At 40.6% G+C, this 17,117-nt stretch overlaps 1 protein-coding gene across 1 annotated transcript in view; it reads left to right on the forward strand.

Annotated features, from left to right (window-relative positions):
* Positions 1 to 2,907: 2,907 nt before the first annotated feature.
* LOC311047738 (mitochondrial inner membrane m-AAA protease component AFG3L1-like) overlaps positions 2,908 to 17,117 on the forward strand; it is a 33,829-nt gene continuing 19,619 nt past the window's right edge. Inside the window, exons 1-6 of the mRNA XM_084060567.1 lie at positions 2,908 to 3,190; positions 7,371 to 7,461; positions 8,274 to 8,350; positions 11,225 to 11,374; positions 12,450 to 12,524; positions 13,497 to 13,621. Coding sequence (XP_083916693.1) covers positions 3,044 to 3,190; positions 7,371 to 7,461; positions 8,274 to 8,350; positions 11,225 to 11,374; positions 12,450 to 12,524; positions 13,497 to 13,621 — 665 coding nt within the window. The 5' untranslated portion in view covers positions 2,908 to 3,043. The remainder of the gene's footprint in view (positions 3,191 to 7,370; positions 7,462 to 8,273; positions 8,351 to 11,224; positions 11,375 to 12,449; positions 12,525 to 13,496; positions 13,622 to 17,117) is intronic.

Genomic DNA, 17,117 nt, shown 5'->3' on the forward strand with positions numbered 1-17,117 from the left:
AGCATTGGTTCTCAAAGTGGGGGTCCGGGGACCCCCCAGGGGTACTTGAGGGGGGCTCCAGGGGGTACCCAGCAAAAATGTGTAAATAGCTTGTAGATCTGCTATTTTTGAAAGATCTTGAAAAATGTGTGCAAATCTTTGACTATATATTTGTTTAAGCGAACATTTGTAACTCAAATCTTTGCTTCTGGGGGGTCCCTGGAACAAAAGATTTTTAGATGGGGGTCCGCGGCCAAATACATATCATTTTGGGGGTCCTTGTCATGAAAAGGTTTGAGAACCAATGAGTTAGAGGAACCTTCAGCTTCTGTCATACATTACAAGATGCTTCCAATTAAGTTGGAGGCCTTAATCACACCGAACTGTCCAGTGGTGGAAAAAAGTACTCAAATGTTTTACTTAAGTAAAAGTATCAATGCTGCAATGTATAAGTGCTCTGTTACAAGTAAAAGTCCGGAATTCAAAATGTTACTTGGTTAAAAGTACAAAAGTATTGGCATCAAAATATACTTAAAGTACCAAAAGTAAAAGTCCTAAAATGTTTGAAAATAGCCGACCTACAAGCGTTGTGAGATTGTAGATCTGCTATTTTTAAATAGCCGATATATAAAACAGGTCTAAAGTGGTTAATGTATGTTTTATAATATAATAATTTATACCTGCAAAGTAACTAGTAACTTTCAAATCATTGTAGTGGAGTCATGTCCATAAACAGAGTGTGATCGATTGCTACATGTAGAACTTTTGTTTATGTTTTTACATTAAAACGAATAGGTTAATCAATTGTCAGACAAGTGGCATCAAGCCCTATTTTATGTGTTTTCAATGTTCTAATATACCGGTAGCCGATCTACAAGCTCACAATGCATCGCATACCGAGGTGTTTCGAGCTGGGAAATCAGCTAATTTTGAAAAATAAATAAATAATCATAATCATTATAATGTTGATCATTTCATTCTTATTTCTATTTGTTTTTTAATAATTTTGCTCTATGATGAAGCCATATGGTTAACTTTAGGTTCAGAGTTATTAAATGCTGCAGTCATTGTGAGATCAGTGTTTTATAAACATGACATAACGGTCATTCATCACTACTGCTTACAGTTGCATGGTGTTGCCCAGTGTTACATGCATCAAGGAAGCTTGTTTAAGGAAGAGACACCGACGTCATTTTCTCTACCCTGCAATTCCAGCCGGCAGATTCGTCGCACTGGGTGGAAAACTCACACCATGAAGTTTGGTGAAATAACATTAGAGTCTATGAGAGCCGGCTGGACAGCTTATGAACAAACACTATTTCTGAACGATTGAGACCTTTTATAAAATATTCGGCGCAGGAAAATAAAGGAAGACATATCACACATTGTTTTCTGCTGTGTTGCTTTTCGATTGTGTGCACTGTCAGACAATAAAATGATACAGAATGCACATTGAAAAACAAGTGATTAGAAAACAACCTATTATGTCTTCTTTTATATTAATGAACCGATTATCTGACAAAGGTCGCAATCGTTCAGAAATGTTTGTTCACTAGCTGTCCAGCCGGCTCCATTCACTGCCATGTATTTCATCGAACATCGGGTGTGAGGTTTTTGCCACTGTACATTTTTCTTATTTTCCAATGTGTAAACCAGGGGTCTTCAACAGGGGGTCCGGGACCCCTAGGGGGTCCTCAGAGTTACTACAGGGGGTCTGCCAAATCTTTGTGAGATATGATGTTTTTGTTACCTTAACCACTTGAACCCTAGCATCCCTTTTCTGAGGAGAACTTTAGCCAAAAATAGCAGATCTACAAGCTGGCAGCGCTATTTTTGTCAAAAAGGTGTAGAGGGAAAGAAGAACAGTAAAAGAAAAACGAGTTTAATCTGAAACACAATTGTAGGCCTACACAATATAGAGGGGGTCCCTGCTTCATCTCTGTCTCAGCTATAGGGGGTCCTTGGGCTGAAAACGTTGAAGACCGCTGGTGTAAACTGTTTATATGATGTTCTGCATAGTGTATTCTATCTCATTGGTTCTCAAAGTGGGGTCCGGGGACCCCCAGGGGTCCTTGAGGGGGTTCCAGGGGGTCCCCAGCAAAATTTTTCAAATACAAGCTCATAGCGCGGCACCGAGTGCCGCGCTATGAGCTTGTAGATCTGCTATTTTTGAAAAATCTTGAAAATCCGTGCAAATCTTTGAATATATTTATTTTAAAGCGAACATTTTAACACAAATCTTTGCTTCTGGGAGTTCCTGGCACAACATATTTTCAGATGGGGGTCCGCGGCCAAATATATATCAATTTGGGGGTCCCTGGCATGAAAAAGTTTGAGAAGCACTGCAGTATCTGTCATTTAATGTCACTATGAATTGAGTACATGGGGACCCCATATGAAACAAGACATTAGGCTTTCATGGGCTTTTCAAAGCTATTTAGTTGACCTTGTATTTTAAACTGTACTTTCATGTGCTTTTTCTTCTGCAAACTTCTAAATAAAGTATTCAATCAAAACTGCTGAGCCGTCATGGCGCATCCCAGGGGTCCAGCGCGTCCCTTCCTTAAATAAACTTCCTTGACGCGGCACGGAGGAAGGAAGGGGAGCTTTTCTCAGCCAATCAGAGGAGGAGGAGTATGAGGACCCCACACAGTTGTCCCTTTAACGCACACATGCAATACAGATCTTTTAAACCGTTTTTTATTATTTCTCGACGCTGAAACGACTCAACATTGTATTCGTTGATGTATTCTAACGAAACATTGATAAAAATGTACATCAAAGTCAACGACATAAACGTGAAAAACGGTCAATATTTGATCAGGCACATGTAAAGGCAGCCTCTGGGGTCTTCATGTATACCCTCTCATGACATGTCCTATGGGCTGTTACATACTGAGCTCTTCAATAACACATTCAGGCTGAATGGAGACAGACTCCTAGAGGAGAAACATAAGAAAACGTTACAAAACAAACTCTTAATTAAATAACTCTATAAGGTGGGTCTCGGCGGGTCTCGGCGGGTGTTGGGCGGCGGGCAGCAGCAGCAGCAGTAGCCGGGTGAATGTCTCTCATGATGGGGCTTCTCTCAGCGGCGGCCGCTCTGCCGGTGCGGCTCAGGCTGACCGCGGCGGGGAGGACAGCGGGACGATGCTGCTTCACGGCCGCCTCAAGGAGCTCCATGCCCGGCCATGGAGGCTGCGCCACCACGGTAACTTATAGAAAGGGGTTTATTTTATTTTTTTCTCCAAACTTTTGTCTGTGCTGCTGCATGATGGAGACGTTGTGGAAGTCTGGGTTAAAAATGCGTTTTTTATTTTGTGCCATTTAGTGTGTGATTGTTGTTGTTGTTGTTGTTGTTGTTGTTGTTGTTGATGTTGTAGACTTTGGCTTTTAGAGTTCTGCATCTGTCATGAGTGTTAGTTAGCTTCCTGAGGCTAACGTGGGCTGGCCCAGTGAGTGGTTCTCAACGTGCATAAGGGGGTCCACTGAGTGTTCATTACAGTGGTTCTCAAACTTTTTCATGTCAAGGACCCCCAAATTGACACTTATTAGCCCGCGAGGACCCCCATTTGAAAAGATAAGCCAGGGACCCCCATAAGAGAAGATTTATACGGCTTTCCAGCAGTGATTCTCAACCATTTTAATGTCAAGGACCCCCCAGTTTGACATGTATTAGGGCTACGGACCCCCATTTAATGGCATTTATACCTCTGGGACCCGAATGTATAATTATAAAATCAATGTTAATTTAATTCTGAGAGTGTACAAATGGAACCAAATGGACCCTAACAGGTCCATTTGGTTCCATTTGTACACTCTCAGAGTTACAGAACCATAAGGGTCCATTTGGTTCCTATCCATCATTTAGCTGGGGACCCCCTGGAACCGCCTCAAGTACCCCTGGTGGTCCCCGTACCCTACTTTGAGAACCAATGGACTAAAAGACCAAGACTTTGACTTAGACTAGACTAAGACTATACCATTTCAGATGACTATAATAGGACTAAAACTAAATGGTGTGTTATTCAAAAGACTAAATCAGAATTTGCTGTCAAAAACACTGATGGGGTCCAGACTGATTGACCCCCCAGACAGGGGTCCATGGGGTCCCCAGATAAATTATTGATAGTTCGTGTACAAGGAATTATAACTAGAGAACGTACAAGAATGACTCTTTTGATCATAGTTTCACTGTTATCTAATAGGCTACCTATAGCAGTGGTTCTCAAACTTGCTCATGTCAAGGACCCCCAAATTGATTCTTATTTAAGCCCACAGACCCCCATTTGAAAAGATATGCTAGGGACCCCCATAAGAGAAGACTTGTACGGCACTAGCAGTGATTCTCAACGGACCCCCATTGAATGGCATTTATATCTCTGGGACCCCAATTTATATTTTAAAATCAATGTTAATTTAACTCAGAGAGTGTACAAATGGAACCAAAGGGTCCATTTGGTTCCATTTGTACACTCTCTGAGTTACAGACCCATAAGGGTCCATTTGGTTCCTAACTATCCATCATTTAGCTGGGGACCCCCTGGAACTCCCTCAAGGACCCTGCTTTGAGAACCAATCACCTATAATACATAGGAAGCAAAATGACGGACCATATCAGACCAACAATCATGTCTAACAATATAGTACGTTCTTTGATTTGGGTCCCAGAGATAAAACATTGTATCAAATGGTGGGTCCTTGACATTAAAGAGGTTGAGAATCACCGGGCTAGCCGTCTCAAAGGCAAAACAAACTCAGACCCAAGACTTAGAATGTTTTGTTATGGTTGGGATAAGGTTTTGTCCACAATTCCATCCATGCTGTATTGATGTGGTACCAATAGGAGAGATGACAGGCAGATATTGATCAAAATAACAATTCTTTAATTAAGTGATGCAGATGTTTAACAATAATTTAACTCTTGAGAGCGTAAAATGAAACCAAATGGACCCGTAAGGGTCCATTTGGTTTCATTTTACACTCTCAAGAGTTAAAGATCTATAAGAGTCCATTTGGTTACCAACTCTCCATCATTTAGCTGGGGAACCACCTGGAACCCCCTCAAGGACCACTGGTGGTCCCCGGACCACTGGTTGAGAACCACTGGTCTATAACGTTAGTTGTAGTTGTGACAACACTGTTGTCACAAGTCTGACCGTCATGTAACCCTACCCAGGCTGTGCTTCTGTTAGTGTTTACATAAAAGAACAATAAATACAAGTTTTACCCGTCATTTCCATCTTTTGGCAGCAGTTATCGGCCACTGAAGTGCTGTGGTGATGTTTACCTGCAGAAATACTTTGCTCTCTCGCTGTTTTTTTGCTGTTTTCATTGTGTGTTTTGGTCAAGTTACTAAGTACAAGTACTGTACTTATGTAAAATGTTTAGGTATTTTTTACTTTACTGGAGTATGTCCATTTTCAGTACTTTTACTTATACTCCACTACATCTCAGGCAAACATTATACTTTTAGTCCACTACAATTATTGGAAAACTTTAGTTACTAGTTACTTTGCAGATATACATTATTACATTTATAAAACATACATTAACCACTTTAGCCCTATTCTATACCTAGGCTATTTGAAAATAGCCGATCTACAAGCTCACAACACGTCGCATGGTGACGTGTTGTGAGCTTGTAGATCTGCTATTTTCAAACATTTTTGTACTTTTACTTTTGGTACTTTAAGTATATTTTGATGCCAATTCTTTTGTACTTTTACTCAAGTGACATTTCGAACACAGGCCTTTTACTTGTAACCGAGTATTTTTGTAAAATATCTGAGTACTTTTTCCACCACTGGTTTTGGTATCCCAAAATCATCCCCTCTACCAAAACAAACAGTGAAAAACACCAAAATATTAACAATGTGTTTCTGTGGGTAAACCGTACTCCACCACACTACTCCACTGGCAATGAGTGCTGGTAGTATAGAGGATAATGATGGTTAAACATGTATGTATTGTTTTGTTATGTAAACACATGGAACAGTTACGTACTACAGTAATATAATATGCCTTACCCTTTAAGACCTGGAGACGCATCTGTGTCACTTCTTGATTTGAGCTAAAAAGCACTGGTAGATCTGCTATTTTTGAGAAATCGTAAAAATGTGTGCAAATCTTTGAATATATATTTTTTCAAGCGAACATTTGGAACTCGAATCTTTGCTTCTGGGTGGGTCCCTGGAACAACATATTTTGAGATGGGGGTCCTTGGCCAAATACATGTCATTTTGGGGGTCCTTGACATGACAAAAAGAACCACTAATATTATGGCGACATACGTTTTTTCAAAAAAACTGTTGAATCCCCCAGAAGCAAAGATTTGAGTTACAAATGTTCGCTTTTGTAACTCAAATCTAAAAAAATAACGATTTTTCAAAAATAGCAGATCTACAAGCTCATATGAGCTTGTAGATCTGCTATTTTTGAATAGCCAAAGTGTAAAAGAATGCTTTTTAGCTCAAATCAAAAAATGACACAGATGCGTTCCACGTCTTAATGGGTTCATGTGAATGGAGAAGTGTTCAACAGCAGAACGAGCGAGTTGAGGAGGTTTTAGACTGCGAGTGCATATATATATATATATATATATATATATATATATATATGATAATAATAATGTATAATATATCATTATCACAGGGATGCAGGGGTTAACAGAGCTGCTCTCTGTTTTGTAATGTAATGCTCACTCCTGTGTAACGTAAGGACATATAGTAGGTGGAGGTCATTGCTTCTTGCCTAAGGAAGCGACACACTGCAGGACTTCTAAAGTGGTCGGGGAGTCCTCAGATCGTTATGTATTTCACATTACATGAGTCTCTGTCTTGAAATGGTCTGTCATATATATATCGCTGTGGTTTTCACACTATACCATCGATGGCCAACAAAGGGATCACACACACTGCAGGACGTTTCACCAGGATGCGATCCAGACCCGCGATTCATACATTTGTTTTCATTCCGATTCATTTTAACAGAAAAATGAATGGATCGTCTTCAGGTTTTTCTTTAGGCAGAGGGTGTGGCCGTTGTTTCAAACTCAAAAAGCTGCAGTGGTTGATGGAAGGAGGTCTTCCTACACTCTTCCACTAGCCAAATTATAATCCTCTAATAATGCTAACCCGTTAAGACCTGAGGCCATTCTAAAAAAATATTTTTTTCAAAAAAAAAAAGTCAAGATTTTTCAAAAAAAGCAGATCTACAAGCTCATAGCGCGGCACTCGGTGCCGCGCTATGAGCTTGTATATCTGTTATTTTTGAATAGCCAAAGAAATCTAAAGTGACACAGATACGTTCCAGGTCTTAAGATCACTTTGAATTAAAGTTTTTGTTTGTCAAAGGAAATAATGTAATTGTGGATGCATGTTGTTTTTCAGAATGTGTCTCTCACACCATCAAAGTTCTTGTCCTACTGCCAGGGACGCTACGCGGCTCGAGGACGATTCTATTCCAGCGAGGCACCAAAAGGTACAGTAGGAGCTACCGGATGTTTACAATGGAACCAAATAAAACCAGTAAAACAGTAGCAATAATGATAAGATAATAATAATAATAGTTCATAATAGACCAGGTGGTCTGATTTCCTCGAGCACAGTCATGGCTTGTTTTGTGTACCTATGCACAGCAGCCATGTTGGAAAGAAATTGGGCCTCTTCCTTACTGCCTTCACAGGTTTTACCACATGATACTAATGAAGGCTCTGTTCCGTGTAGTGTAGCACAGTGGTTCTCAAACCTTTTCATTTCAAGGACCCCCATAACTCTGAGAGTGTACAAATGGAACCAAATGGACCCTTACGGGTCCATTTGGTTCCATTTGTACACTCTCAGAGTTACACACCCGTAAGGGGCCATTTATAACCCCCTCAAGGAACCATTGAGGGACCCTGGACCACACTTTTTGAGACCCACTGGTGTAGCAGAGTGTTTCCAGTGAGCCAACATGCAACAATATCAGCACCCTGACTCTGTTTGAACAGAATGGAACAGAGCCTTCATTAGTATCATTGGTAACAACCCGTGAAGGAAGTAAGGAAGAGGCCCAATTTCTTTCCAATATGGCTGCTGTGCATAGAGCCTATTTATCCAGCCTTATGTGTTCATATTTTGCTTTCGTCTGTGTCTTGTTTATGTAGGTGATATTTCATTATAATCCCGTAGTAGGGAGATTGTTTCATCTCACCTGTGTGCCAGTTGCCTCTCTTCCTGTGATGTTGTCATTGACCTGCTTCAATGTGCAGATAAAGTTACATTTTGAGCTAAACTTGTTGTAACCTGCAGATGGGAAGAGCAAGGGGTCAGGTGGAGGAAAGAGAGGAGGAGGAGGAGGTAAAGACTGGTGGAGCCGCATGCAGAAGGTATGTGTCAACCATCTCACCAGAAGCATGGAATGCCTGATCTATACAACACAATCACACCCAGTGTGAAGAGAGTGGTGCCTTTGATGAGCCCCGTATTGATGTTGTCATCAATGTTTGTTTATTGGACATACATACATACGGACGGACACACAGACAAAGTCAGATATAGGAGTGGTTGGCACCACTCAAAAAATAGCCCACGGAAAATAACTGATCTATAAGCATGTAGATGTTTTCTGTGCGTGACACCCGGTGCGCAACCAGGTATAAATGAGGCTTTAGTTGTGTTTTAACATGCACGCACTCACATCAATTCTAACACCTACAGTAAAAGCCTCTACACACTACCAGATATTTGAAGTGGTCGGGGAGTAATGTAATCTGATCGTTAGGCATTTCACACTACAAGAGGCTATTCCTTGAAATCGTGCTGTCATATATTGTTGCAGGTTTCACACTACCCGCTTGATCGGCGCTGTGGGATCACACTACAAGATGTTTCACCACAATGTGATCCACTCCCGACCTAATGCATACACTTGTTTTTATTCCAATTCATTTTGACTCTCTCTCTCTCTCTCTCTCTCTCTCTCTCTCTCTCTATGAAACACCGCAGAAGCAGTGTTGCCATGTCCGCTTATTATAAGCGACTTTGGCCTTGTTTTTCTGTAAAGTTGCTTGTCTAAATATTGGTAGTTGCGGGTTGCGTCTTTTGGGGCTTTCTAAAGTGTAGTTGCTTATTTGGGTTTGTTTCCTAATGTTGTTTAAACCAGTGGTTCTCAAACAACTTCTGAAAATATGTTTTGCAAGATTTGCGTGGATTTGGAAAATATTCCACAATTTCCCCCCCCCCAAATGTTTCTTTGAAAATAGTCGCTTCTTTTGGGCTTGTTTTCATAGACCTGGTTGCTTATTTCTCTGGCAAAATCGGGCCAGAAGCAATTCCTTGGACGTTCATGCCACGGTGATAAAAAAGTATTCCAGTCGAACCTTTTATGTTTCAGATATCTTGTAGTAGAATCTGGTAGAATTTCAGATATCTTGTAGTAGAAAAATCTAATCTACAAATTCCAATCTGGCTTCAGAACAAACCACTCCACTGACACATGCCTTCTCTATTTGAACGACTCTATCAAACAAGAGATCGAAAAGGGTAAATATTGCGGCATGGTCATGCTGGACCTCCAGAAGGCTTTTGACACCGTTAATCACCCAATTATGATCAAAAAGCTCAAAGCAATAGGCTTTGATGACACGTCAGTGAACTGGATGAGATCCTACCTGGAAGGGAGGGAGCAAGTGGTGGAAGTAAACGGCACCCAGTCCCCCCCCTCCCAGTGACTTGTGGTGTTCCCCAAGGAAGTATACTAGGACCCTTACTGTTCCTGATATATGTGAATGACATGTCTTCAGCCTGCGACTGCAACCTGTTCCTGTTCGCAGATGACTCGGCCCTGCTAGTCTCGGACAGGGACAGGCTGCAGGTTGAGAAAACTCTCAGCTCTGAACTCAACAAGATCTGCATCTGGCTCTCCGACAACAAGCTCTCATTACACCTGGGCAAAACGGAATGCATCCTCTTTGGGTCCACTCCTAACCTCAGAAAGGCAGAGAGCTTCACGATCAAAGCGGGTGATGAAATCATCAAAAGAAAAAACGAAATTACCTACCTGGGCTCTATCTTGGAGGCTGACCTCTCTGGTGACAAAAATGCTGAAAAAACGATCAAAACGGTCCACAAAAAAACACGCTATTTGCGGAGTATTGATCGTAAAGTCAGTAAGAATACCCTGAAGACTCTTGCAGTGGCCCTCATACAAGGTCATTACGATTATGCATGTACTTCATGGTATCACAACACCTCCAAGGCCTTAAAACAAGGCTCCAAACATCCCAAAACAAACTTGTAAGGCTACTTCTTGGCCTCAATTACAAAACCCATCTAACCCCTGATCATTTTGATAGGATTGGATGGCTTAGGGTTGAGGACAGAGTACAGCAACTTGCTATGGGCCTGGTCTTCAAGATATATCACAACATTGGGATCCCCCTGTATTTGTCAAAATACTTCCAAAATGTTAATGATGTCCATGATCACAATACCAGAGGCAGCTCCACAAACCTTGTTTGGCTCAACAAAGGGAAGTAACTCGTTCTCATGCTATTCCTCAAAAATGTGGAACGCCCTACCAAAAGGAGTAAAGGAGTGTAAAACCCTACTCTCCTTCAAAACTGCCCTAAAGATACACCTTCAGGAGGCTGCAATTGGAAAATGGCCCCTGTCTAAGTCCTAACCTTACCTACCCCCCCCCCCTCTCCTTCTTCTTTTGTACATATTTCTCACTCTTTATACCAGTAACCTGTAAACTGATTGTATGACATTCTATAGTAGTTGTGTATAACTGTCTGTCTCTTATATGTCACCATGATTTGTGTGCATGGGGAACTCATTTGAAACAAGCTCAGTGCTTTTATGAGTCTTCCAGTTTAGTAGACCTCGTATTGTGAATTTGTACTTCCATGTACTGTTGTTCTCATGTCTTACTAAATAAAGTACATCAATCAATCAATCAATCAGCTCTAAGGCAGTGATCACAGCAAGATGGATCGATACAGGTCAATGTTGCCAAGTCTGCTTATCATGAGCCAATTTGGGCTTGTTCTTCTTTAAAGTCTCTTGTAAATATTGGTAGTTGGTGCAAGCGTTTTTTGGGCTCGTTTCAGTGTTGTTAAACCAGTGGTTCTCAAACATTTTCATGTCTTAACTAGCACCCCCAAATTAATATGTATTTGTCTGTGGAGTGCGGACCTCCATCTGAAGATATTCTCTCTGAAAATGATTGTAATGACCCCTTGTCTCCTCATGTGCAGGGTGATCTTCCATGGGATGAGAAGGATTTCCGCTACCTGGCCATCGCTGCTGCAGGCATCTCGTCTTCTTTCCTCTACTTGTACTTCAGAGACACCGGCAGGGAGATTACCTGGAAGGACTTTGTGCATCGCTACCTGGGCAGAGGCATGGTAAGAATGGGATTATCCACGTGAACCCTGGCCTCCCTAATCTGGACCTGTCATAGGCAAGCATTCAGTGAAAGTAGCAGATCCACAAGCTTGCAACCTTTTGCGAGCTTGTAGATCCGATATGCTCGCTGAAGAGATATGTTGTAGAAGGGGGAAAAAGGAGGGGATCAAGTACAGACCCCTGGGGGATCACAGACAACAAAGTATATATTAGATTACATTACATTACAGTCATTTAGCAGACGCTTTTATCCAAAGCGACTTACAATAAGTGCATTCAACATAGGTAGGGAACGAAACTACTAATCACCAGAGGTCTTAAGTGCATTTCCTGTAAAAACAAGCAACCAAGAGTATACCTAGCGCTAAGGTAAAAGTGCAATATATCAGCTATCTACTTTCATAAACACATGAGATAAAATAGCCAAATCAAATGAGCACGAGCTAATAGATCCAATACAACAATACAACAATAGTTCCTACAACTAGTTAACAACAAGTAGGCTAGGCAAAGAGGAAGGGTAGTGTTTCCTGAAGAGGTGGGTTTTCAGCCTGCGGCGAAAGATGGGCAGTGACTCTGCTGTCCTGACATCAGTGGGAAGTTCATTCCACCACTGTGGGGCCAGAACAGAAAATATAGAGTTTAAATGGTTAAAAAAGCTACCCAAAAAATGTGATAGGGTCTGATAGAATGTACTGCAAGTAGGTGAACATGAAATAGCATAAATCAAGAAAAAAAAAATCCATTAGACAAATGTTGAAGAATCCACTCAGTTTCAGGATAAAATAAATAAACTAGTAACTTCTGTGAGAGAGTGTGTGAGATCTTTGACAGGCTTTTTTCTCAGCTTCTTGACGTGAGGTTCAACACCATTCATACTGTATATGTCGTTAGATTTGCCTCGTCGTTGGTTCATCCTAATTAATAACTATAAATGTGCTCTTACACCATACCAAAACATGCAATTAACTTATACTATCATACGTATGTATAATAGCTACAGTATGTAATGATATGGTAATGGTATGTTGTTAATGTGTGTGTTTTCTTTCCTACATACTGTTGTTTTACTAGGTTGACCGTTTGGAGGTTGTCAACAAACAGTATGTACGAGTCATTACGGTGCCAGGAGCTGACGCCTCAGACGGGGTGTGTGGATGCATGATTAACAATTCATTATTTAACCCATTAAGACCTGAGGCCACGTATGAAAAAATCTAAATCCTAACAATTGTTCGGAAAAAAATATAAAAAAATAATTTTCACAAATTTTCAAAAATAGCTGATCTACAAGCTCATAGCGCGGCACTCGGTGCCGCGCTATGAGCTTGTATATCTGCTATTTTTGAATAGCCAAAGACATCTAAAGTGACACAGATGCGTTCCAGGTATCAATGGGTTAAATGTGTAGCTTTTTCTTGCAAATATAAATATAATTCTGTGTTTGTTTGTTTGTTTATTTTCACTTACAAGAGGATTTTAAAATGATACACAAATATTCAGTAAAAATGTGGAGGAGAATGCCTAAAAAAACCCAGGGACTTGAGAAGTGGCATTCTCCGGGAATATTTGTACAATCATAGGATAAAATTACATCAATGTGGAATATACACATCTATTACAAATCAAACATGAATATAGACATGTCATAGAAGAAGAAACAAAACAAAAATAACAAAGAAACATATTGCAATGAAACAATAAAAGTCAAATGAACATAAAGTAAAACCTCTAAGGAAACTATTATATTATATTAGGCAGACCATATGGAAAGCATTTGGTGGTTAAGAGAAGCCATTTAAGAATGTGAATACACTGCATGTATGTATGATAAATATGTAATACAATTCTGCATATTATGTCTAATTACAAACCTATACCATACATACTGTAATTTACCTAGCTATCTGTACATTATTGGTTCTCAATGTTCAGGGGCCCTCAGGGTTCCTTGGGGGGGGGGGGGGGGGGGGGGGTCCTTGGGAGTTCAGGAGGTTGAGAACCACTGCCTTAATCCTAAGGACTGCAGTGCAAAATAAGTTTCAGGCTTTATTTAGTGAGTTTTCTTAAACAACTTGCTTGTTCTGACACTGTTCTCTGTTATTCTCTCCTCCCCCACAGAGCTATGTGTGGTTCAACATAGGGAGCGTGGACACGTTTGAGCGTAACCTGGAGGCGGCCCACATGGAGCTGGGCCTGGAGCCTTCACACAGAGCAGCTGTAGTCTACAGCTCTGAGAGCGATGGGTGTGTAGCCTCTCTTCTCTCTCTCTCTTTGTGCCTGTCTCTAGAGCATTGGTTCTCAAAGTGGGGTCTGGGTACCCCCAGGGGTACTTGAGGGAGTTCCAGGGGGTCCCCAGCTAAATGATAGTTAGGAACCAAATGGACCCTTATGGGTGTGTAACTCAGAGAGTGTATGAAATGGTTCCATTTGTACACTCTCAGAGTTAAATTTACATTGGTTTTACAATATAAATTGGGGTCCCAGAGATAGAAATGCCATTGACTGGGGGGTCCGTAGCCTTAATGCATGTCAAAATGGGGGTCCTTGAAATTAAAATGGTTGAAAATCACTGCTAGAGCCGTAAAAATCTTCTCTTATGGGGGTCCCTGGCATATCTTTTCAAATGGGGGTCCGTGGGCTAATGAGTGTCAATTTGGGGGTCCCTGACATGAAAAGGTTTGAGAACCACTGCTCTAGAGTGATGGGTGTGTAGCCTGTCTCTTCTCTCTATTAGGCCTGTCAATTACAACATAATCACCTGATCGCAATTATTTGAGATAATCACAATCATGTCCTCATAATCCTTTTGGTTATTATAATTATACTTGTCATAATCGTTTCCATGCTTGAAAAAATGACCCTAGAAATGCACGGCGGAAAGGCGTTGGCATCTAAAAAAAACGTTCTCTGTGAACACGCCCCCTAAGTCTGTGTTGATGTCAAATGATGTAAACAAAAGTTACTGTTTAGACAATCCTGTGGGTTGTTGTGCCTGGGTGGATCTGTGAGAGGATGCATGTCAAACAGCTCAATTACTACGATACGATACGATAATACTTTATTGTCAGTTTGCACTGAAATTTGTCTTGCGACCCAGAAACAGCCATGTATGCAACATATAACAGTACACACATTTGACATGACACAAGAAAACAACAAAATACAAAATACATACATAAAGACATACAAAGACAAGAGCAATGTCCACCACTCAGCCTACACCTGGCTTATAACTCCTGATTAAGCCTCAATGTGGTCTGATGGACAAAGGACCTCTTCAGTTTGACCTTATTGTATGTAGGAACACTGTATCTCCTTCCTGAAGGCAGAAACCTATATTCTCCATACAAAGCATGGCTAGTGTTTGAAGTGATATTCCTGGCCAACCTTATCATACTGTCATTATACGTAGATGTATAGAGCCTCTTATACTATTATTATACGTAGATGTATAGAGCCTCTTATCATACTGTTATCATACGTAGATGTATAGAGCCTCTTATACTATTATTATACGTAGATGTATAGAGCCTCTGAAGTGGTTGTCCAACAATCTTTGAACAAATGTTCACTTGCTGCAGCAATTGTGACATTAAAGCTACAGACAGACATCCATACCAGGTGGTACTACAGTACTGCAGGACACTCATAATAACATCTATACCAGGTGGTTCTACAGAACTGCAGGACACTCATAATAACATCCATAATAGGTGGTTCTACAGTACTGCAGGGCACTCATAATAACAGAAGTGAAAAACAAAAGAAGAATCTGTCTACTAGCACCAAAAGATCTCAGACGGCGAAGGAAATAGACTCTTTGTTTTGTCTTCTTACCCACTGATTCAATCTGGTCTTTCCATGACAAAAGGTGGTCAATTACTACTCCTACTGTAGGTATGTACACGAACATACCTGGTTGATCTGTTCACTATGAATAGTAATGGGGGATCTGTGTATCTCTAGTGGAGCACCAAAAACAATCTCTTCTGTCTTTTTTGTGTTAATGATAAGAGCGTTGTTATCACTCCACTCCACCACCTTATTTACTCTGTGTTGGTGCAGTCCAGGATCACTGGAACTATCCAAAAGAGAAATCAAAACTGTATCATCAGAGTACTTTAGAATGTATTGGGCTGGCTTGTCAGTGCGACACTCAGACAGACATTTCTCAGTACTACAGCTGTCAGTATAAAGGGTGAAAAGTACAGCTGAGCTTACACAACCCTGGGGAGCACCAACATTAGTGATTAATGCTGAGGAGAGGGTTTTGTTCACTTTCACCCTCTGTACTCTGTTAGTAAGGAAGGAAGCATACCAGTGAATTAAGTATGGATTCAGTTCCAACTGTACCATCTTTGACACCAGAATATCAGACTGTATTGTATTGAAGGCTGAAGAGAAGTCTAAGAACAGCACCCTTGCATGATTCTTATTAGACTTATCTAGGTGTTTTGTAATGAAGTGGACCAGTGTGACAACCGCATCCTCTGTACCGCAACCTTTCTTATAAGCAAACTGACAGGGGTCAAATTTGTCTTTAGTTATACTTGCAAGATGTTGCAACAGTATTCTTTCCAGTGATTTCATGGTCACTGAAGTGAGAGCTATGGGTCTATAATCCTTATGTTCTTTTGGACATTGGATTTTGGGTAATGGTTTTATGTGTGAGGTTCCAACACAGAGGAATTATGTGTGTGTCGACAGAGGTTTGAAATATTGGTTGCCACACAGGAGCCAACTCAGATGCAAAGTTTTTGAGGAGAAAAGCACTGCACTCGTCCGGCCCATTAGCTTTCCTTGTGTTAGTACACCGAAACACTTTCCTGACATCCTCTTCAGTGATGATAATTCTGTCTGAGGGGCCAGGTGTTACAGCCTTAAGTACTTCAGTGCACTTAGAGGAATCGCCTAATGATTCTCTCAGGATATTTCCCATTTTATTTTCACATCTGTCATGTTCTGTGGAAGGAAATTAATTAAACTAAATAAATACATAAGTGTAGCAATAACTTTAGAGAGAAATACAGCATCCAGTGATAGAGCTGTGTAGCGATGATGTCATAAGTAATTGATGTCGCTTGAAAATGACACTTCACTGAGCGAGGAGCATATTCCCATTTCTCAAAGATAATGTCAAATTATATAAACAGGAAATAATAGTTTGCTTCTGTACCAAGTTTCACGTGGCCAGACTGTTGCCTCCCACAATGTTCACATGTTTCCTGTCATACAGTCTGGGACTCGGAAGCTCTGATGATTAGAATATAAAGTTCTGTTTTGTCTTTACAGTCGCGCAAATTTATCCTAATCAAAATCATCTAAGTACACTGTATATAGCTTGCTGTTTAGCAGAAATGGAAATTAAAAGATAAAATGTAAAGATATTTTAAAATATATTTTAGTGAACGGAATTGCCAGTTTCCTCTCTCGGATTTCAGGAGGTGTAGTTCAGACTCTATATAACATTCAGGAGGTGTAGTTCAGACTCTATATAACATTCAGGAGGTGTAGTTCAGACTCTATATAACATTCAGGAGGTGTAGTTCCAGACTCTATATAACATTCAGGAGGTGTAGTTCAGACTCTATATAACATTCAGGAGGTGTAGTTCCAGACTCTATATAACATTCAGGAGGTGTAGTTCAGACTCTATATAACATTCAGGAGGTGTAGTTCAGACTCTATATAACATTCAGGAGGTGTAGTTCAGACTCTATATAACATTCAGGAGGTGTA

This window comes from Gymnoscopelus microlampas (genome assembly GCF_963454915.1).
Source record: "Gymnoscopelus microlampas genome assembly, chromosome: 6".
NCBI lineage: Eukaryota > Metazoa > Chordata > Actinopteri > Myctophiformes > Myctophidae > Gymnoscopelus > Gymnoscopelus microlampas.